This window comes from Bison bison, unplaced genomic scaffold (genome assembly GCF_000754665.1).
Source record: "Bison bison bison isolate TAMUID 2011002044 unplaced genomic scaffold, Bison_UMD1.0 scf7180017864363, whole genome shotgun sequence".
Lineage (NCBI taxonomy): Eukaryota > Metazoa > Chordata > Mammalia > Artiodactyla > Bovidae > Bison > Bison bison.
The window spans coordinates 606616-629446 of NW_011494935.1; the positions used below are offsets into that span (position 1 = coordinate 606616).

The window sequence follows — 22831 nt, forward strand, 5'->3', positions numbered from 1 at the left end:
GATTTGGACATTTTGACTGTTCTTCAATTCATCATAAAAGACGAATTTGATTCCCAAATTGTTCCATCTTTGGCAAGTGGGAGTTTCTTGAATTTGGGTCCTGCGAGTTGGACTTTTCAAATCAAACAAAGGGATTATTTTTAGGTATGTTTTCCTGAGAATGATGGGGGAAATACTGAGCTTCTTAAGGTTATGTTTAGGTGAAGACAAAGACCAATCCCAGCAAGTGCCATTGAAGGTGCTATGGGAAAGAGGATAAAATTACTTATCATTACACTCCATGGAACCTAGGCAAAGGAAAAACTACAATTACAACAGCTATTGATGACATTTTGCTTTCCCACATGGCAATACTTTGTGAAGTCTGTAAATCTTTCAACCCGAACAAACTAGGTATAAATCTACCCTTCTCAAAGGACTTTGCAGTCTAGTTCAGAATTTGCTCTATATTAGTTAAAATTAGGTTTTAATGTTTAATTAATTAATTTTAATTGTGACAATTAATAATTTTAATTGTGACAGAACCTCAAACTGACAAAGGCTTAAAAAACAACTTTTTTTTTCTTTTTATGTTAAAGAAAAATTGCTCCCATGCTGCAAGGAGGACCCAAGATCATCAGGAACCCAGAATCTTTCTATTTTACATTCCACTGACCTCCTGGTGGCTCAGCAATTAAGAATTCACCTGCCAATGCAAGAGACTCGGGTTTGATCTCTGGGTCAGGAAAATCACCTGGAGAAGGGAATGGCAACCCACTCCAGTATTCTTGCCTGGAAAACCCCATAGACAAAGGAGCCTGGTGACTATAGTCCATGGGGTTGCAAAGAGTCAAACACGGCCTAGCTACTAAACAATAACAACAAAAAAATGACCTCAACATGCAATTTCTACTTCATGGTCTAAGATAGCTGCTACAGCTCCAACCATCACATTCACATTCTAGTTAGGGGGAAGGAAGAGAAAGAATGAAAAGGGTATGATGATTGCCATTAAGGACGTTTCCTTGAAGTTGTGCTCATAATTTCTGCTCTATTCAGTTAGCTATAAAACAGTTAACATAACTGAAAAATATAATCTTTATTGTGGTTGACTAGATGCCCAGATAATCTTCAGGGAGTCAGTTAGCTGGAAAATAGGGGAGAATAGATACTTGGAGAAAATAGCGATCCTTGTATGAAGCCCATATTCAGGAGAGAAAAGAAATGCTACTTCTTTTGGACAATGTATTTCCACATATATGTCTTAAAACCTCAGAACAAAGGAGTAGAAACCATTTAAAGTATCCCCTTTCCCAAATCTTATCTTGATTATGCTGGGGCAGTTCACAGGTTCTCAAAGAGTTGGACACAACCAAGCAATTAAACAACAACAAATCCAGTTATATGAGACAAAATTAAGCTGTAGTATGGTAATCTACATGGAAAATAATTCTTAGATCATTGCACTCCTCTATAGTAATAATGGTTGTTCTGTTTCATTATTCATTATTATTTGTCTGGTATATGCCATCTCTGCTTGCACTGAGATTTCTTGGTTATTTACAACTTGCTAGAAGTAGGAATCACTCGTAATACCTTATATCCTAATTCCAAACCCAGATACATGACTGGCACCCACCACTTACAGAATTTATGGGATTCAGTTCTCAAAGGGACCATCACAAAGAGACTAAAGATCAGTGAGGATAAGCCGATTTCCCAAAGAGAAACAGTTTAGTAAGTGACAGAGCTGGGATTTCAGCATAATTCTGTCTTTCTCCAGAGCCTGTGTATGCTTTGTTTAGTATGCCATTCTGGAGGATTTACTTATTTTCAGCATTTCCACTAAATTTTGCAGTGGAAAAGCAATCATTTCATTGTAGCATAGATAAACCACTATAAGCCTTCATTTAAATTTAACAAATTAATAAACTTTAATATTTCTCCTAAGTGTTTTATGCCCATTGTCTCTCATAATTGTCCAACGCAGTTTGCTGATTACTCATTCACCATTTTTCTAAACATCCTTTTAATATGCCAGGCACCATAATAGTTGCTAAATATATAATGGTGAGCAAAACCACACACCATCCTTACCATTAGGGAGCTTCTAGACTGATATTGAAGCTGGAACTCCAATACTTTGGCCACCTGATGCAAAGAGCTGACTCATTGGAAAAGACCCTGATGCTGGGAAACATTGGGGGCAGGAGGAGAAGGGGGCTACAGAGGATGAAATGGTTGGATGGCATCACCGATTCAATGGACATGAGCTTGGGTAAACTCTGGGAGCTGGTGGTGGACAGGGAGGCCTGGCGTGCTGCAGTCCATGGGGTTGCAAAGAGTTGGACACGACTGAGCGACTGAACTGAACTGACCTGAGACTAGTGGGGAAGACAAACACTAATCCAAAAATCACCCTCCAAAAAGTACAATGACAACTGTCATAAAGGATATGTCATAAGGTGTCTTCTGCATATAATTGGTGGAAATGACTTAGTAAAGCCAGGAAGGCTTCCCTGAGGAAGTGACAGGAAGTGTAGGCTGAAACTAGTAGTATAACTTAAAGCAGGCAAAACAGGGGAGAGGAGATGTTCTCAGGCAACGGGAGCAGATATTCAAAGCAGCCTGAGAAGCATGCATGAGGGCCAAAGTGAAAATATGTGAGCAAGGTATGAGATGAGACTGGCAAGGAAGCCAGAGAGCAGCCCCACATGTAGGAGCACCATTACTCCCCTTCACAGGTAAAAAAAAACTGAGGCTCAGAACCCTCAAGTAATTGCCTGTAGTCTCACAGTTAGTAAGCTGGTGGAGCCAGAAGTCAACCTCTGATAGGTAAAGATATCCCTAGAACCTGTGCCTATGTTAGTTTATATGACAAAGGGGGAATTAAGGTGCAATGTGGGATTAAGTTTACTAATAAACAGATCTTAAAATTGGGAGATTATTTTAGATTATCCACACAAACGCAATGTAATCTTAAAGATCCTTAAATATGCAAGAGGAAGGTAGAAGAACAGGTTACAATTGTATGAAATTAGAGCAACTGACTGTTGTTGTAGGCTTTGAAGATGGAGGAAGAGGGTAAAGGAATGTGGGTGGTTCTAAAGCTGGGAAAGGCAAGGAAACAGATTCTACCTGAGATCTTCCAGACAGGATCACACCCTGCTGACATCTTGATTTTAGCTCAGTGAGACCCATTTTGCATTTATGAACCACAGAACAATAAATTCACAAACCACTAAACTTGTTGTAATTTTAAAAGCCAACAGAAAACTAATATACAACCCATGTTCCTCGACTCCAAAGCACATGTTCCTACCCCTTGTGCTATGGAGCTTAACTGTTAGATGAGCTAAACCAGAAACTATAAAAATTCAACTCTAATCAGTCATATCATTTTGAGTCTAAGGTTTTTCAAACATTTTTAAACCATACAGCAAAAGGTATGCATAATTTTTACATATGCCTCATAGTTTTGTGAATTTCGAAAGGATGTGGTTATGGGCTTTGACATCAGAAGAGAAGCTCCGCAATGTTGACTGAACGTTGATAGAGAGATAATATTGGAGGCAAGTTGCCTTTGAACAGCTCTCTGAAGATCAACTGCCTCCCCATCGCATTCCTTGCCCTGAAGCTGTTTCCTCTGGTTGTGCTGAGGGGTGATGCGCAAGGTGCATCACTTTTCAAGAATTGGATCATGAACAACTTTATCCTCCTGGAAGAGCAGCTCATCAAGAAATCCCAACAAAAGAGAAGAACTTCTCCTTCAAACTTTAAAGTCCGATTCTTTGTTTTAACCAAAACCAGCCTGGCATACTTTGAAGATCGTCATGGGGTATGTGATCAGTCTATTTGTCTATTTTTAAAATAACATTTTATAGTTAGATTGGGCTGAATCATGAAGATATACATAGAATAAAATAAGAACATGGAAAATACAGATGTGCTTATTATAACAACCTAAAAAATATAGTAAGAGTAACTGGGAGAGAATGTGGAGAGTAGTCAAGAAAGGGTAATTATATTAGGTGATTTCAGTAAAAGAATAAGTTTATTGCTCATTAGCTTGTCTTTCCTCTATAAGGTTAAGTTTAACTTTTAAATTTTATTTTATTTGGCAAATGAAATGGTTAAGTGATGGGTCCCGTTCAACATTTTTATGGATTCAATTTTATTTGTCTCAATGTCATCACTCACCTAACATTTGGAATAATAGTCTCTGGGCATTTAATTGTCTAAAATTTACAAAGCCCAGTGGTAAACCTCTTCATCCCTTGGAGAACTTCCCAGGAGACTAGGGTTATCACACACAAAATATAATGTGGTACAGACCAGCAGTTCTTACCAGAAGATTACAGCTGCTTAGCTAAGTCAGTCTTTATATTTCTAAAGATATTCTTATATATCATAACATCAGTAATAATAAGAGCAACACAAATAATCATAACAATGCAGTTTGGTACAAAAAGCACTGGAAGAGGCATCAGGGGACCAAACTCCACTTTTCTCTAGGTGAGTTAGCCTCAGCAAATGTCTCTGCGTCAAGTTCTTTCTTGATAAAATGAAAGGACTGGAAACACCACCTACAACATTCCTTTCTTCTTTAAAATCCTTTGTTTCTATGAAGTAGCACTTGTACAGCCCACCTCAGCAATTTTTTGAAGCATGTTTGCCTTCTTGCTATATCACTGTATTATTTTTCTGTTATCAGGGAGGTAGCAAAAACAACATTAGGTGCTTGACGGTCACTTAGAGACAAAGGCACTCTGATTCTTGGCAGGACCGAACTTAGTAGGTGTAGGCATGAGTTTGGGTCTTTTGAGAGCCGGGATTTGAAGTGTTCAATGATATGGGGTCTTGAAAGAAGCCAGGCCAGGTATGGAGCCTACAAATGCCTTAACTTCTAAGCTGCTGGCGAAATAATACTGCCTGTTTTTTAGAAGTGAAAAGACATGCATGTCTTAAGTAGATTCTTACTGATAATAATCCACCAGTCAGGAAGAATATGGAATTACTTATGTGCAAGGCCTCTTTAGTAGGTATTCAATAGGTATTCTTTGACTAAATTAACAGAGGGCCAACAGCCAGGTTTTCAACCTGGAGGATTCATCATTTAGAGCTGATTAATCATATGACCTCGGTCAATTTTTTTCCAATTGTGAATGGGATATTGGAAGCTCTTGTTTCATGTTTAAAGAGTTTTCATTTACATTTAAATAGTTTTTCAAAGTTCATTTTGTAGTTTTTACCAATTTGTTTCCCCGATTCAACATTCAACACAGTATCATCTCATGTAGTTACTACTGATTGTTTCTGAGCATAATTATTGCTTGTGAACTGTTTGGTTGTGAGTTCTGTACAATGGTATTTGCAGTTAGTCCTACAAAAAATAATCTTGATTCAGAATTTTGTTGGTTAAAATTTGCATGTAGACAAGGTTGTAAAAATAACTCAGTCTCTTCATTTGAGCATTATGAAAATTCTAGGACAATTAATTCATCCTGGGGAGCCCTGAGCTATAGTTTTTAACATTTCCATGTAGGATACAGCAGATATATGTTTCACAAAGATCAAATTTCTTATTTTCTAATGCTTATGCTTTATATTCATAAGTAACATTTTAAAAAGCATTTCTTTAAATATTATAGGAATTTACTAATTATAAAATTTTTCAAAGTTACTGAAAAAGACAAGATATATTAGTTATTATTATTTTTTCTCTATGTGACATTCCATTGCTTAGAGCCATCAATTTGCACACAGGAGTGCATTGTTCATTGCCCATAAATGATAATAGTATTACACCTGTGGGAAGAAATGGTTTTAAGCATTTTTTTTAATTTATTTTTTAAAATGAAAACTCAGTTCTGCCATTTGTAAAATGGGTGTTATAATAATATTCACTTCATGGGGGGAAAATGGTAAAAATTAAGAGAGGATGTATTTAAATAGACCTATCTGAAAATTACCATTTTGGTAGATCCAAGAAAAAGGTCATATATTGGCAATTTCATATAGTTCAACTTAATATATAAAGAACTGAGCATAAGTCCTGTCACCTAGTAAACACTTAATAAAATTTAGCTACTATTTGTATCATCATTATATCTGTGGAGGAGAATGAAGGGTGGCATAACATAATCATTTCAAATCAAGGGAAGTATTAAGGATTCTTCAAAGTCAGGCTAATATCAGGGTTCTGGGTTTCCTCTCTTCCATGACTAAATACATGTGTGGGGCAAGATATACATGCACCATGAGATATATGATTTGGGGCCAACATTTCCCCTCTCTGAGTCTCAGCTTCTTTTTCTTTTTTCTTATTTATAAAATTCTGTTCACTGCAGCTCTAAAATTCTGTGGATTTATGACATATGAAAACAATTCTTCCACATATTCAGGAATGAATACTGTAGTTCTGCAAAATAAATATATTTTTTCCTAACTTCAAATTGCCATCCCATGGTCATTATACTACAGCCTGATTGAGCATTTTGTTTTAACATGGATTTAGATCTTTTATCATCTGCCTGTTTACCATATTGAGATGTGCAAGTGTTTTCAGTGGGGCCAGGAAGCCCCTTCGTCATGCTGGAGTAGGGGGCCAAAAAGAAGCAGAGAGTTGGCAGGTGGTGGCTTGCTGGCAGCCGTGATTTCAGACACTCCCCTGTGCCTGCCAATGTCTTAGCAAAGTGGTCCCTGTTGTTGGACACTCTTTAACAGAGGACAAGGAAAAATGAGGGTCCACCTGCTAAATGCCAAACAATCATTGTAATGGCAGCGGCAGTAGAGAATATGGGAGAGGCTTTGTTTGTAGTGTTTGCCAATTTCTGTAGTGTAAATACTCCCATCAAGATCAATTTCAAACTACTAATGTAAAGTCTACCAGCTCACAGAATTCCTGAAAATTTAGCATTCGGCTCTCATAGGCCAACACAAGCAGGCTCCAGCACATCACAGGCAGGCTAAAATAAAAATAAACTCCTGGGAGGTAGCTACCTGAACAATGTGCTTAGTTGCACAGGGCTGATATCAGATCCTTTTTAAGGGTAAAAGAGAGAAATGGTGGGCTTCAGGCACTCTGAGTAAGCACAGGATAGGAGGGGTAACACAGATAGGAGACAAGTGTCACAGAATGGTGAGGCTAGAATAGTCAGCTAGTCGTGGGTTCAAATGGTGCTTCTTTCACTTTCTATATGTGGGATCTCAGGCAACACATTTAACCTCTTTAAGTCTCTGTTTCTTATTTATAAAGTAATGACCCCAGCACTACCTACTTCAACCAGTGTTGAGTATTTCATGAGAAAAGTATGCTGTAAGCTTGGTACAAATAGGACCATCTTGATATTCTGAAAGGCCCTTGGGAGGAAAGGAAAGGTTTCCCTATTTCAGTGACTCACTGTACCTTAGGAATCAAGTTTGCCGTGGTTACCGTGGCACATGAGCCATTACCATTTACATAAGACAGGAAAAATAGTCAAAATCCCCATTCTAGTCAGTGTGTGGATAGGCTGACTACTCCTCAAGGATACTTCCCTTTAGCCTACTGATCTAGTGGCAAAAACATCTTTGTAACAGGCATCCTTCCTAAATTAAAGATGGCAGGTGGGGAGAGTGTCCACTTTCCTTGCTTCTGGCAGCAGTATTGCACAGTGGTCAAAATCACGGCTCCTGGTGTCAGATTTGGGTCAAAGAGCAGCTTTACCACTTAAGAGCTGTGTGGCTTTGCAAAGGTTGCTTAATGCTGTGTGACCCCCTTTAATATTATTTACCTGTTATAAAATGATCACTCCTGAATTTTTTTAAGTGAGATGAGTCTCATAATTATTTTAATAATAACAGCAACTAATACTTACTATTTACTATTGTCAGTCACTATGCTAAATGAACTATTTAACCTAATCCTTATACCTACTTTGTAAGTTAGGAACTACCATTACCCCAATTAACAGAGCATATAACTGAGGCAAAGAGAATTTAAATAACTCCCTTATGTCTCCAGAGGCAACACAGCTTCCTGATGAACAGTTCTTATCACTATGAACAGTTGTTGCTCTTAGGCAATTGGGGTCACCACTGGGTTATTACAAAGTATGTAATGCCTTCTTGCTCTAGAGTCCTCCATGTAAAGGCAGTCTTGAAAATCAGCAACCATACCACGTACATCTTCTGCAATGAAATATGTGATGAGCTCTATCATTTCCACATTCAGTCCAGGAAAAATCTTTGTCTTCTTCCACTTCTGGGAGCTTCTACCATGTGTCCAAACTTTGGTGCTGAAAGTTCCTCTAGGATCTGTCCATTTCTTTCCATTTTCTAGAGTCACCTTCTTTATGGAAGCTGCCAGCATCTCTCACCTGGGATTGTTGCCACCTCCTAATGGTCTCCATGCACCCACTATACCTTCTCTCTGCATCCCTGTTCCCTATCCCTGCACCCATTATACCCTCCCCACCATCACTCCATTCCCCACAAGGAAGCTAGGGTAAGCTTTTCATGTGGTGACTGTGGACTGTGATCATGTCCTGATGATCCTCATCAGAAGATGGCATGTCCCTTCAGTGGTTCTCCCTTTACCCTGAGAGTGGACACGAGACTCTATCACACTGTCTCCTCCATCCCAGTTCAGGCTCCTTTGATCCTCTCTCACTGAGTGCCAACCACGTGAAATTTTCTTCAACTTTAAGACCTCCATTTTCAATGTCGCTTGCTTGAAGAAGCCTTCCTTCATTTCCCCAGCCTAGGTCATCTCTTCTTATGCTTTGCCACAACATCAAACACCTTTCTTTCAGTGCCAAAATTATACTTATCTATTTATTATTGTGATTATTGTGCTAATGTCATGTCCCTACCCTACCCTCCATTAGACTATAAGCTTTACAAGGGCTGGTGCCCAATTTGCTAAAGATGACATCACCAGTGTCTACCACAGTGCCTAGTACATATTATTCACTTGTTCAAAATTTGTGAAATAAAGAAAGGAAGGTGGGAACCAAGGAGGAAGGAAGGGTATGAGGTATAGACACAGTTGCAGAGGTTAAAGTTATACACACGGTCCCTTAACAGAACAAGGCTCAGCACCAAAAGAGTTGAGAACAAAAATAGCGATTCAAGATTTCAAACAGGTAATTCCTGGGTGCAGGGGTAAATAAACAGAACTCCCTGAAGGTAGCAGTTCATGACCTAGCCTTGAAAGATGAAGAGGAGGATTCAGGAGATTGGAGTTTTAAGATTTGGGTCAGAGACACAAGTAAAAACCAACAGGTGGGTCAGTAACCCCTCCCACCTCCTTTTAGGAGAATCAAGCAACACTGCTCTCTTTCACCCTCCACCCTGTCTTACCCTTCCATCCTTCCCTTTTACAGCTAAACCTTTTGTAGATAATATTCTCAGAGCTACCCTATGATTTTTGCTTGAGACATTCACGACTCATGGTCTCTCTTCACTTCATTCCAATGTGACTGAGTTGCCTTCTGGCTTGGCTCCCACCGACACTCAAGACTCTGTACTATCCACACACCTAGAATAGACTTTTAAAATGAGAAATCAGGTACTGTGCCCTGCTTTAAATCCCACTGTGACTGTTTAGACTATTTAAATTAATTCTCAACCATGGCCTACAAGACTCTTCATCCATGGCCCCTACCAGCCTCTGAGATTCATTTCTTCTGGTCCCTTCATCCATCATGCTTCTATCATATCTGCCATCTTTCTACACCTTGAGCACCCAAGCCATGCCTCCTGATAGGGCCTTTGTACTGAGGCAGGACTAGGGTGAGATACACTCAAGGGGGTGCTCACTTTTAGGTCCTGAGGAGAGTGAAAAAGTTGGCTTAAAGCTCAACATTCAGAAAGCAAAGATCATGGCATCTGGTCCCATCACTCCATGCCAAATAGATGGGGAAACAGTGCAAACAGTGTCAGACTTTATCTTTTTGGGCTCCAAAATTACTGCAGATGGTGATTGCAGCCATGAAATTGAAAGATGCTTACTCCTTGGAAGGAAAGTTATGATCAACCTAGATAGCATATTCAAAAGCAGAGACATTACTTTGCCAACAAAGGTCCATCTAGTCAAGGCTATGGTTTTTCCAGTCGTCATGTATGGATGTGAGAGTTGGACTGTGAAAAAAGCTGAGTGCTGAAGAATTGATGCTTTTGAACTGTGGTGTTGGAGAAGACTCTTGAGAGTCGCTTAGACTGCAAGGAGATCCAACCAGTCCATTCTAAAGGAGATCAGTCCTGGGTATTCATTGGAAGGAATGATGCTAAAGCTGAAACTCCAGTACTTTGGCCACCTCATCCGAAGAGTTGATTCACTGGAAAAGACTCTGATGCTGAGAGGGCTTGGGGGCAGGAGGAGAAGGGGATGACAGAGGATGAGATGGCTAGATGGCATCATCGACTCAATGGACATGAGTTTGGGTAAACTCCGGGAGTTGGTGATGAACAGGGAGGCCTGGCGTGCTGCAATTCATGGGGTCGCAAAGAGTCAGACATGACTGAGCAACTGAAGTGAACTGAACTGAGGGCAGGGTCATTGCACTAGCTACTCTCACTGTTTGGAACACTCAAGATTTTTGTAGGATTGGTTCTTTATTATTTTTCATCTCTTCAAATATTTTCCCAGAATCTTGTTTCTTTTTTTCTTTTCTTTTACAATCCATGGATACTTTAATACCTCAGTATCTATACTTTTGATTGGGTTTATTGATGTGCTGTCTTGTTTATTTTCTGTCTCTACATCCACTGGAAGGTCACTTTCATGACTGACTGCCTCACTCATCCCTGTATCACCAGCATCTAGCAATGTGCTGAGCATGTAGTAGGTGCTCAATAAATATCCAGGGAATGAATGAAGGTCACATAACACACTGATTTCAGAAGAGCATCTGGGAGCTAGAAATGTGGGCCTGGCCAAGTCAGGCAAAGAAAAGTTAAAATCCAAAGCAAAGTACTTTGCAATTCAGGCCACTCAAAGCGAAGGATGTGAGGTTTTGATGTATGCATTAACAGGGTTTCTTTGAGAATTGATTTTTGTGTGTGATGGGATGTTGACGTCTTATGGAGATAGCCACTGGATAGAGAATTCTTGTTTTAGAGGCAGATACTCACAGGTTAAAATAAAATTCTATTCTGACTGTTCAGAGACTGGTGCATCCATTAATCAGTTTCTGCAGTAAAAATAGGGCACAGGGCAAGACTGTACATGTGAGGGCTTTGTTCCTGACTCAGTCTGGAAGAAAGGTTTAGCTGGAAAGCCCAAGAGTTCTGTTTCCATGTAGTTATAATGCATGAAAATATTTATTCTTCCATTTTCTTCTTTTTCTATTATGCTTTTTAGATACATTTCCATTCGTGGACTCCAAAGTAATAATTTTTCTCAAATATGTGTTTTTTTTTTAATAATCAAGTTGTTCATGTCAGAGATATACTTATCTATTTTCTGTACTGAACACATTGACAAACTTATCTTTCATCTGCTATGTGACTTTCAGGTTGTTCTCAGATGCAGTGAAAATGCTTAAAAATAATAGTATACCTAATATAGAACAGTCTGATTTTTAAAATGCCTCCTTACAATAGAGCTATATGGGATGTATCACAGGATAGCTTTTTCTGATCTCTACCATTCATTGTTACATAATCTTCCAAAGAGACTGAAGCAATGCTTGGGACCACCAATCGTTACCAGTACCACTTGAGAAGATTATGTTTCTAAGAAGAAACTAATAAAAACCAAAGAATCCCACTGTTGTGATGATCTTCAAATACACTATTTTTATAGGTTTTGAATGTTATAGTGAGAGAGAGGGGGAAATATAATATTCTATGCATGGGTAACTTTATTTGATTTAAAGTAAGTCCATATGTAGATGAACCCACTCCCTACATAGTAGGAAGGAAGGAGTGGCCAAAACCTCCTACTGTGCAAGATATTAGTTTCCCTAGATGATGATCTTAGGGCGTCTGAAAGGTTTACATGAATGAGCTCTCGGTTAGATCATCAAGCGTCTGTATTAAGAAGCAAATGATATACAGGGGCGTTTCACATAAGCCATTTTTGACTGCTCTGTAGAGGTCAACTCTAATTTTAGATAGGGCCTCAGGAACTGAAACTCTCAAGCAGACCATAATTCTGGAATTCTAGAAAAGTGGAATGAGGTAAGAAAGCAACAACACAGCAGCTTACTGGGGATCTGGTTCTGATTAACCTGGGTTACTTTGTTCAAGTGCTTCTTCTATCTGGGATTTGGTTATCTTGCCCATAGTGCCAAGGGATTGGACTAGATCAAAGTTTTAAAACTTTTCTAAGCATGGAGCCCCTTTTAGTACAGAATTATATGTGCTATTCCCATTCATGTACATGAAGCAGAAGAGAAAGTATTCTAGTTGAAGCAAGAACAAGGTAGGCTGTCCCTACCCTCTTGGCCTTACCCTTGACCAGAAAATATCACCTAGGTGCTTCCAATTCTATGATTTCAGTCTCCCAAGGCTGTAAATTGAATAGTAGAAATGAAAAGATAAAAGCTAGTTGAGAAAGTCATTTCACCTTGAAGCCTCATCTCTAACATACAAAATTGGACTGAATGATCTCTAAAGACTCTTCCAGCTCAAAATAAGTGGAAACCATGTGATTGTATCTCACTGCCAGTGATATTAGGAATTCACAAATAGACATGGAGATTAGTTAAATATGGAAATCTTTCCAGGAAGTAATACATCTAAGAGATGATTAATAACTGTATGACTGATAAAAAGGCTTGTTATCAAAATCCAAGCATGAACCCAAGAATGCATCCTAAAAAAGAAGGCCATCATTTCAAATGTAACCAATGTAAAATTCAGAACAATATGAGCCAATATTTAATGAGTCCTTGCTGAGTTGCCAGGGCACCAAATTAAGTGCTTTAAATGTATCATATTAGAAATATTCACAATAACCATGTGCAGTAGGTCCAATTTTTATCCCCATTGTATTGAAGATGAAACAAAGGCTTGAAGAAGCTAAGTATCTTTTCTTAGGTCAGACATCTGGGACAAATATTAAAATTAGATTAAGAGTTCCACAATGGGTATTCTTAGATGTAGACTTGTTCGGGTCTGAGAAGTCATGTAACAGAAGCTATGGTGGCTGAGAAGGGAGAGTTGGGACAAGGACTCACTGGTGAGTTTCCAGCACTGTTTAATGGAGTTCCTGAGCAGGGACCAGTAGGACTGCTCCTGTTAGCCTGGCAGACCTGCATGAATGACACACAACAGCAGCAGCAACAGCAGCAGCCTGCAACAATAACCACAAGGAGAGGACTGAACTTGCTCCTCTGGATTTTTCTAGTTTATCTTCACAATTCTTTGAAGGAGATAAAAGCCAAGTTCTGTTTTAGAGAGGAAGCAATCAAGACACAGGGAAGTGAAGCCATTTGCCCAAGGTCACAATAGTGGCCATGAGAACAAAAGCAACAACTTCCCTTGGGATCAGTGATTTCTAGTAGTTTGATCTCACACTGCTTTCTTGCCTGAAAACAACCATCAGAATCAACTTATCAGTTCTTCCAGTGATACTTTACTTTTGGCTGCACTGGGTCTTTATTGCTTTGTATGGGCTTTCTCTAGTTGTGGCGAGCAGTAGTTGCTCTCTAGATGCAGTGCACAGATTTCTCATTGAGGTAGCTTCTTGTGGGGGAGTCCAGGCTCTGGAGTGCAGGTTCCAGTAGAGTGGCGTGTGGTCTCCAGTAGTGTGGTGTGTGGGATTAGGTGGTCCACAGCATATGGAATCTTCCTGGATCAAGGATTGAACCCATGTCCCCTACGCTGGGAGGCAGATTCTTATCCACTGTGCCATCAGGGAAGTCCTACAATGATACTTTATGTATACATATGTAAATACAAATAAACTTTCTTTCCTCCCCCCCCACTTCTTATACAATGGTAGCATATTCTACCTGGACTTCCCTGGTGGCTCAGATGATAAAGAATTTGCCTGCAATACAGGAGACCCAGATTTGATCCCTGGGTTGGGAAGATTCTCTGGAGAAGGGAATGGCTACCCAATTCAGTATTCTTGCCTGGAGAATTCCATGGACAGAGGAGCCTGGTGGGCTCTACATATGCCTCCTAGCTTTTCTTTTGGTTGATTAGCAATACTTCTTAAAGATCAATCTATACTGTATGCAAGGGGCTTCTTTGTTCTTTTTTTCCCTTTGATTGCATAATATTTTTCTGTACAGATAAAATCATCTTGATGGACTTTTAGTCCCTTTCCATTTGTTTTGTCATTACAAACAGTGAGGAATGAATAACCTCATAGGTATCTCACTTTCAACATGTATAAGTATGTCTACATAGGGGTTCTTAACCAGGGGCAATTTTGCCCATCATTGGCAATGTCTGGATAAAGTTTTGGTTGTCATACCTGGGGAAGGAAGTGCCACTGCTGGCTTTGGTGAGTGGAGCTAGGGATGCTAAGTATCCTACAAGACACAGAACAAACTCACAGCAAAGAATAATCCAGCCCAAAATGTTATTAAATGATAATGCCAAGATTGAGTAGCCCTGGTCTATAGAAAACATTTATAAAAATGGGATTGCTGTGTCAAAAGATATTTGCATCTCTTGTTTTGCTGAACATAACCAAATTAATCTCCAAGGAAGTTGTACTAGTCAACATTCTTCAGGGTCATGTGTGAAATGCTTGTTTTCTCAAAAACCTCACCAACAGTGTTATCATATATTTTGATCTTTGCAAGTCTTAAAAATGGTGTCTCAGTAAAATTTATGTGTACTTACATTACTGTAGTGAATGAGCATCTTTTCATATATTTAAGAGTAATTTATATCCCTTTTACCCATCTTTCTATAATTTTTTAGTGTCTTCCATAATAATTTGGAGGAGCTCTTTATTAGCTAAAACCTTTGGGCAGACTAGTTTTCACTTTCCTTTTCATTGTCAAGAAATTGTTATCCACTTGCCAATCATTCTAGATAACGTATTCAAATCATTGCTGTTAAGAGTTTGTCATAGGGTCCACAAATATTACTTTCTGCTGCACATTTAGTCTTACCTTCTGTTCCCTCCATCAACCAAGTAACAAATGTTAATTGAACATCACCTTTATAGATTTCCTAAAATCTAATGACATTGTTATCCATCTATATGCTTTTGTTACTAACTCTCCAGTGCTTGAAAAAGATATAGAAATATATTCGTTAAAGCTCTTTAAAAAGCTGACATACCCTATTCTGGAAAGAAAGAAGGCTTTGAAAGAGCATTCAAAGACCAGAGGTGCTGACAAACAAAATGTGCAGGACATCTTCAGGATCTACTCTGTACCACTAAGTTCTTGCTCTTAATTTCTACATTAAGTCCTTTTCTCTCTATCCACTTGTTCCAGGAAATTTAAACAAACCTGGTTTTTAAGGCTAACATCACTGCTATCATTGCTGAGAAGAATGAGGTTTAGGATTATTCTTGAATTATTCTAGAATTCTAGAATTCTCAAAGACAGATATACCATATAAAAGCACACAGAGCTGCCTTATTAATTTATGAAGAAAGTGGCTATCACTCAAGAAGAACATGAGAGGAAATTTCATGATCTTGAACCTCTATAGATACAAATGAGCATGTGGCAGGTGCTGCCTGGATGCCGCTGACTGTTAATGGGGGCGTGAAGAGCTTCATCATTTTGCACACCCAGCATGTGATATGTATCTCTTGGCCTTCTCCTATAGTCATCTGCCAAAACTGTATTACAGTGTAGTGTTTGTAAAATCTGTGACTGCTTTAAAATAGTACTTTTATTTTCCTGCTTAATAAATTTATACACTCACTGCAAAAACTTGAAATATAGTAATATATAACTTACACTGCAAAAATCTGCCATGATGTCATCCACAAAGGAGAACCAGGATAGCAGCATTCTTACCTGTACTATTTTTTTGATTATTGGACATATTATTATATATTTTATTATCTCTTTTCCTAAAAATGAGATGCTGCTTCCATCTATTGCTCTAAACCAGCTTTTTACATTTTAATGTATATATTTTCCCTTCTGTATAGACTAACTTTACTCTTTGTTGATGGCTACAGACTGGTCACAAGATAGACGAACCATGACTAACGTGACCATTTGTCTATTGTAGATATTTAGGTTTCTCTAGACTTTTCAGTGTGATAAATAATGCCACGAGGAACATCCTTTTTCCTGTGTCTTTATGTATCTTGAATAAATGTTTCCTTAGGATAGATCCTATAAGGCAAATGTATTCCTTTATTTTAGATAACTGCTTTAAAATACAATAAAAGAAATACATGTTTATGGTAAAACAGCGAAACTGTATAGAAGGACAAGAGGTGAAAAGAAAGGCTCTCTTTCTACTTTCTACTCTCAAACCCCAGAACCCCTCCCAGGAGTATCTGCTTTTAATAGTTTCTTGTGAGAAAATGCATTCATAATTTTAATAGAGGGTCTCAAAATGCATCTGGAAACTGTACGAGAGTGTAGTCCTGTTTCCTTTTTTTTCTTTTTCTTCTTCTTTTTTTTAAATGGGGGGAGTGGGGGAGGGGTAGGTAAAATCCTTTTATTTTCAGGTAGTCAGGGTGCTACTGCTAACCAGATGGAAGACTGTAAGGGAAGCTTGAGAATTTTCCCCACAGCAAAACCAGCCTCATCATAAACCACAGTGTGAAAAGCCGAGTTGAGGAAAGCCACGACTAAAAGGTCTTGTGGAAAAAAGGAAAGACAAGAGGGCAGGTGTGGGATGGATCATAGTTTCCTTTAAGTCAGTCCAGAAGCCTCAAAATCTGCTACCTAGCTCCGGACCCTCCCAGAACTTTGAAGGTTAGTGGGAGTAAAGAGGTAGGTCCAAGGGAAGATAAGCTGGGAGAGAAGAACCAGCAGCAGCTAGTTATAAATTACACTGGTATTCTAGAAGATGCTGCTGTATACCTGAGTTGCAATTGTCAGCATCTCCGTGACTCCCCGAGAACTAAATGATTAACAAGACCTAAGAGAACTAAGCCCAGAGAACTGAAACAACTTGCCCAATATTACTTGTTCTTACAGGGATTCAAACCATGACTTTTCCAAGTTCTGAATCTCTTCTTTTCTTTCCTGCAATGTGAGGGTTCCCTTTGTTGTAAAAGACCAAAAGCTGCACTGGGAGACTGGGAGTGAACGCATGGGTTACCTCCAGCATGCTTTGCAGAGATGAAACTAGAATCCAGGAAAGCCCCTAAAACCAATCTTAGAACTGATAGCCTGCATTCTGGTTGGGGTAGGGGACAGCAACCCCCAAGTTTCACCTCACATGACATAAGTTTCCATTTCAATTGCATCATTGTGCCATTTCAGATAGAGGCAATGGTTGTACCACACCCCAGAAGAAGCAATGAGTGAAAATTTAAAGTGCCTGATTAACATCATCATCAGAAAGACTTCCTCATTTCAAAGTGTGTTAGTCGCTCAGTCTTGTCCAACTTTTTGTGACCCCATGGACTCTTGCGTGCCAGGCTCTTCTGTCCATAGAATTCTCCAGGCAAGAATACTGGAGTGGATTGCTATTTCCTTCTCCGAGGTCATTTCAAGGAAGTTCTAATAAAGGTAGCATGTGGCTTCTTTTACAGTGTGATCCAAGAAAGTCTTAACCATCCCTCCCCTTTGAAAAACAGTTGGTTCCTTTTGAACAACACTTTCTCAGATGATGCCTGAAATATGATTGTCAAAATCTCCCTCTGGGCTTAAGTCTCTAATATCTGTCCTAATCCAAATTTCTGTGAAACAAGCCACGTCTTAAACTATCAGGAAGTTAAAGATTAGGTGAATGACTATCTGGGGAAGGTTTTGACAGCCCAGGGAAAGGGTAAGAAGAGAACTAATGTCATCACATTTGCTAACATGTGAGCAAATGGGACACAGTGGGGAGGACCAAGCAACAGGCCCCTTTTAAAGTTTTGTCCTGATTTTACAAATAATTGGCAAACAAATAACTCCAGAATGTCAAAATCACCAGGATCATCAGTTAAATATTAATGTCGTTCTCCCAAATGGTGGTTCCCATTACATATTTGCCTGAAAGAAAATCCCCAAAGAAAAGGTGAACACATAGCAAGAAGAGGGTGAAATCTTGTTCTATGGGCACCATTTGGGGAAGGAAAGGATAGAAAGTAACACTTTAGTGGTTGATTTATCTTTTGAATGTAGGCTTACATAGTTCTTTCAAATCCTCTAGTTTAACCCAATGATTCAAGGACTGTTATTATTACCACTTAAAAAAAAAAAGAAAGGCAACCAAAAAATTGAGACACTTGCCTGAGGGTTGCACAGATAATCTGGCAGAAAGGGTCTGCCTGATGTGAAAGTTCTGTTTCTGTCGCACTCAGCCTCATCAGAGGAGAAAGTTGAAGTTCTGCTGTTTTCAGAAGGGTAGAGATATCCTTTCATGGATAATAGATACATAGCTTCTTACTGATGTATCTGCTGGACTAGCTGAGCAGCTAAGGAGCCAATATTACACCAGCAAAGAGGGAGTTCTGTGCTCCCACTTTGAAATCCAACATAAGCACTACACAACCAAACAGGGCAGCAACAAATCTGCTGGGTCACAGCTTGGAGGAATCAACCACACAACTGATTGTTCAGCATTAGGTTCAGGGAATAAAAGTCTCCGACATTAAATCAGGGCAGGTACAATGCCATGAAGCAGTCATTAAGCACTCAGGTTCTTCAGTCATAGAATTGAGTTTGTATGCTCACTTATAAAAAGACTTGGCCCCTCTGAACCTCAGTGTCCTCACCTAAAAAATGGGGAAATAATATTTCATAGGATCATGACCAAATAAGATGCCCTTTGAGTGCCTGAAGTATAGGAAATGCTCCCAAAATCTTTTGTTTTTCCTCCCTCTCTTTGAAAGAAAGTCACAATCCAAAATTCCATTTCATATATTAATATAAAAAGAAAGGAGATATCAAAGACATTTGCACCAGCTCAACTTTGTACAACTATGTGGGCATCAAGCATCTTCTTGGATAGTGTTTGATACATGTCAGATGTCTGGGGTGAAACTCTGGAATAGGAGGACAACTTTGAATGTGGCCAGGAAAAGAGACAAGGTCAAGTGAAGTTCTGTGATCTTTCAACCAGAGGGGTGCCTGTTTTACTTGGTGTCTCTCTTTCTCTGGTGGCTTTTGTGTGGTTTCCTTGGAAGGTTTTAGGCTGGCATTTTTCAGAAATAGCACAGTTGTTTCAGATGATTACAGGCCATCACCATTTCCCAGAGATGAAGTCGTGTTTAGCTTGCTGACTGGCTGTCCCCTGTGCCCGGCTCAGGGAAGGCACAGATTACCCTGCTGTTTACAACTTAACAGATCTGAGGAGGCCTCAGGAATTGGAGAGACTGACCAAGCAGGAGAGACTGTGAGGGGGGAGCCTGATCATTCCTTTGGGAATGAGACTGAGCTTTGATGATGGAACATGACATCCATTTCAACAGAAGGCTCACCTGACAGTCTCTAAATACCTATGTTGGAACTCAAACATTAAGAAGTCAAAGGAGATCATCTGAGTTTGGAGAAATCTTCCTTGGAAATCTTGAAGCCACACTGCCCAATAAGGTAGCTTCCAGGCATGTGTGGCAACTGATCACTTGTTGTGTGGAGAAGCCAAATTGAAATGTCTTGTGAAATATGTGATTTCAAAGACTTAGTCCTTAAATGTAATAGGTCTCAATTTTTTATGTCAATGATGTGTAGAAATGATAATACTTAGAAACACGGGGTTAAACAAAGTACTGTGTTCTTAAAATTAATTATACTTTTTCTTTTTGCTATTTTTAGAGTGGCTAATAGAAAATTTTAAATTCCCTATGTAGCTCTCACTATGTTTCTGTGGGTTAATGCTGTTTTAGAACTTCACATAGAATTTGGATCCCAATTTATCACTTCAGTTACTATTTATGTCTACTTGATGCCTTGACTATGATGATCCCAGGCTATTAACAACTCAAACTTATCCAGAAGGTTTCTACCCCAGGGCTTTTTGCTCTTGCTGTTTATTCTACTTTGTGCTCAGTCTCCTATATCTTCTCACATCTGGCCCCTTTTTCGATTTTCTGGTCTCTTTTCAAATGCCCTCTTTCCGGTAAGGCCTGTGTGACTACCAACTGATCATATCAACCTATCCTATTCTCCATAGAGCACTTTATATTGTCTACCTTTCTGACTAGAGCTCCATGAGAAAGTCTACTCTTTTCGTCTCTCTGCTTCCTGCACTAAGAATAGCCCTGGTTCAGAGCTGGCAAGAAATATTCCTGAATAGCTAAATGCACGAGCCTTAAGTCTGACTGAGACTATCTAAGCTGGGTTCCAACATGGCGCCCTTTGTTCATATCATCCTAATTGTGCACCTGTTGTGGACTAGCCACTGTGACAGACTTGAGGGACACTGTAACTGATGTCTTGGTCTCTGCCCTCAGAAATGCAGGACTCGGTAGGTTCCAGGGAGCAAAATGTCTGTAGACAGAGTTGTCATGTTACGGCCACGAGCCTTCTGTTGCATTTCGTTATGTACACTACTAAGGAAATAACCCAAAAGGGGTTAAAAACCAAGATAACCTCAAAGCTCAGACTCCCTGTTTACCACCTGTAGCTGCAGATGGTTGTTGAAAAGGCAGCTTTCTTGTGCTCTTCTGCTTTTGAAAACAGATTAACCATTCTGAAGACTATAATTATGGGCAGGATCAGGACATGTATTTAGCTGTGGAAGACTCTAAAGTTTGGGAGTTTGAGAAGATAGCTTGGCTCCAAAGGGCATATGTTTTAAGAGGTTTTTAAGGGAAGACTGATCTCTTAATACATCCTGAGATTACTAAAGCACGTTGAAGACCACTATGTAGAGGAGATGTCATTTTTGTTTATTTATATTCCATAAGTATCTGTGGGAAAGACATATACATTCCAAATGGTTAACCTTGGCTACCTCAGAGCTGTGGAGAAGGGTAGAATGCTAAGATACTAGAAATAATTTTATCACATGCCTCCATATTGCTTTATTTGTTACAATGAACATGGGTAGATTTTGTACTTTCAAAACTAAAGTTTCCAGAAAGAAAAATTTTTAGAAAGAAATTCCATAAAACTTCCCTGTATTTGATAGGGGGTACTTCTCACACCTTGACTTTTTTCATCTCAGTTCTGGGTCTCAGCTACTAAAGCAAAGGCCAGTCACCAAGCTTGGTACCAAAAAGTGGTAAGTAAAGTCTGAGCTCATTTCTGGAGAATCTAATGGTATCTTAGCTCCCCAAATACCCAGCAAGTGCCCTCATATATCACTGCTCTTTTGCCATAGTTAGGACTTCTTTAGCCTCTTTCCCTGGGAGGGTATCCTTTATTGAGAGCATCCATCATAAGCCAGGTAATTAGTTTACCTGTTCCTATTTTAGTCTGCAATCATTACTTCAAGGGTAGGCATAATTATCTTCACTTCTCAGATGTGGAAACTGAAGTTCAGGAAAGCTTGATGTATGTCCCAAGGTCACAGAGATGGTTGGAGGCAGAGCCTAACTTTGTCCCTAGCCCTTTCCAATCTTGTGCCCAATTAACCACCATTTGTGCTACCTCTTAAGCTATAATGAAGTGTTTTGCAACTTGTTCCATAACTGAACTAAACTCTATTCTCAACAGAAGCCTAATTCCAGGCACCTGTGAAGGGCTCCTGCTCTCCAGGAGCTTTCCCCTGACTAGCCTTCCATGGAGCCTGCTGGTCTACCAATCTAACATCTCCTGGGATCCAAGGACAAGGACCTTTAGAAATCGGTAACATGTAACATCGTTACAAGCCACAAAGACCATTATATGAATTAGTTATCAAGGAATACATCCAGTAAGCTTCCAAGGAGATGAAACCTGGGGCCAGTATAACTGGATGAGATAGTAACAGAGCAGAGTCAGGAATATCCTACAGGGGTGCCATTGTGGGACCATGGATAACCAAGGGACACAGAGAAGGCAGATGTAGAAAAGAAAGGTGCCACTAAAAGTATTTGTCACCAAGCAGGTAAGGCCTGAGCTCACTTGCTATGCTAGTAAGGCCAGGGATAGGCACAAAACAGAAAAAAACTGGCACGTGTGGGGTCTGCACTACCCATTCTAGCCAAAAGTTCTGCAAATGCTGCTATTTGTCACAAGTTCACTGAGATATAAGACCCAGCAGCTCAATGAACGGAGGTCCATCACTTCGTCAAGAAGATAATTCAAATAACATGTTCTCCCAGGAGTCTGCTTCAGAGTGTCCTTCTAAGGCACCAAGGGCCAAGAAGGAGCTTCTGGATATTTGCAGGGTTGGTTTACGATGGATCTTATCTAGTAATGGATTTCTAGAAGCCACCTGGACAAAAATATTGTCTTCCTTCTTCCTCAAATGGAATACGTTTTTCCTCCCCACAGAAAAAGCGCACTTTGAAGGGCTCCATCGAACTCTCCCGAATCAAATGTGTCGAGATTGTGAAAAGTGACATTATCATCCCATGTCACTATAAATATCCATTTCAGGTAAGTCCATCAGGCCAGGGGTCTAGTTCTTCATTCCTTGGATGGTGGTTGAAATGCTCAGTCACTGAATGAGAAGGTGGCACAGAGATGACTTAGACCACGCCCAGAAGAAATCTGCTGTGTTCTTTCAATGACACATTCATTCAACAAAGATTAATTACAAAATTTTGAAGAAGTTGTCATCCCTCATTTCCCTTTCCCTCATGTCTTCCCTACCTCAAAGAAAGTCCTAATTACTCTATTCCTAGGGGAAGGAAAAAAAATAATCAAGAGCCCCAAGCCTAACATTCTGTAAGCAC

At 39.5% G+C, this 22831-nt stretch overlaps 1 protein-coding gene across 1 annotated transcript in view; it reads left to right on the forward strand.

Moving 5' to 3' along the window:
• The first annotated feature begins 3506 nt into the window (after positions 1 to 3506).
• The window catches only part of ITK (IL2-inducible T-cell kinase), a 63818-nt gene continuing 44493 nt past the window's right edge, over positions 3507 to 22831 (forward strand). Inside the window, exons 1-2 of the mRNA XM_010855281.1 lie at positions 3507 to 3817; positions 22428 to 22532. Coding sequence (XP_010853583.1) covers positions 3680 to 3817; positions 22428 to 22532 — 243 coding nt within the window. The 5' untranslated portion in view covers positions 3507 to 3679. The remainder of the gene's footprint in view (positions 3818 to 22427; positions 22533 to 22831) is intronic.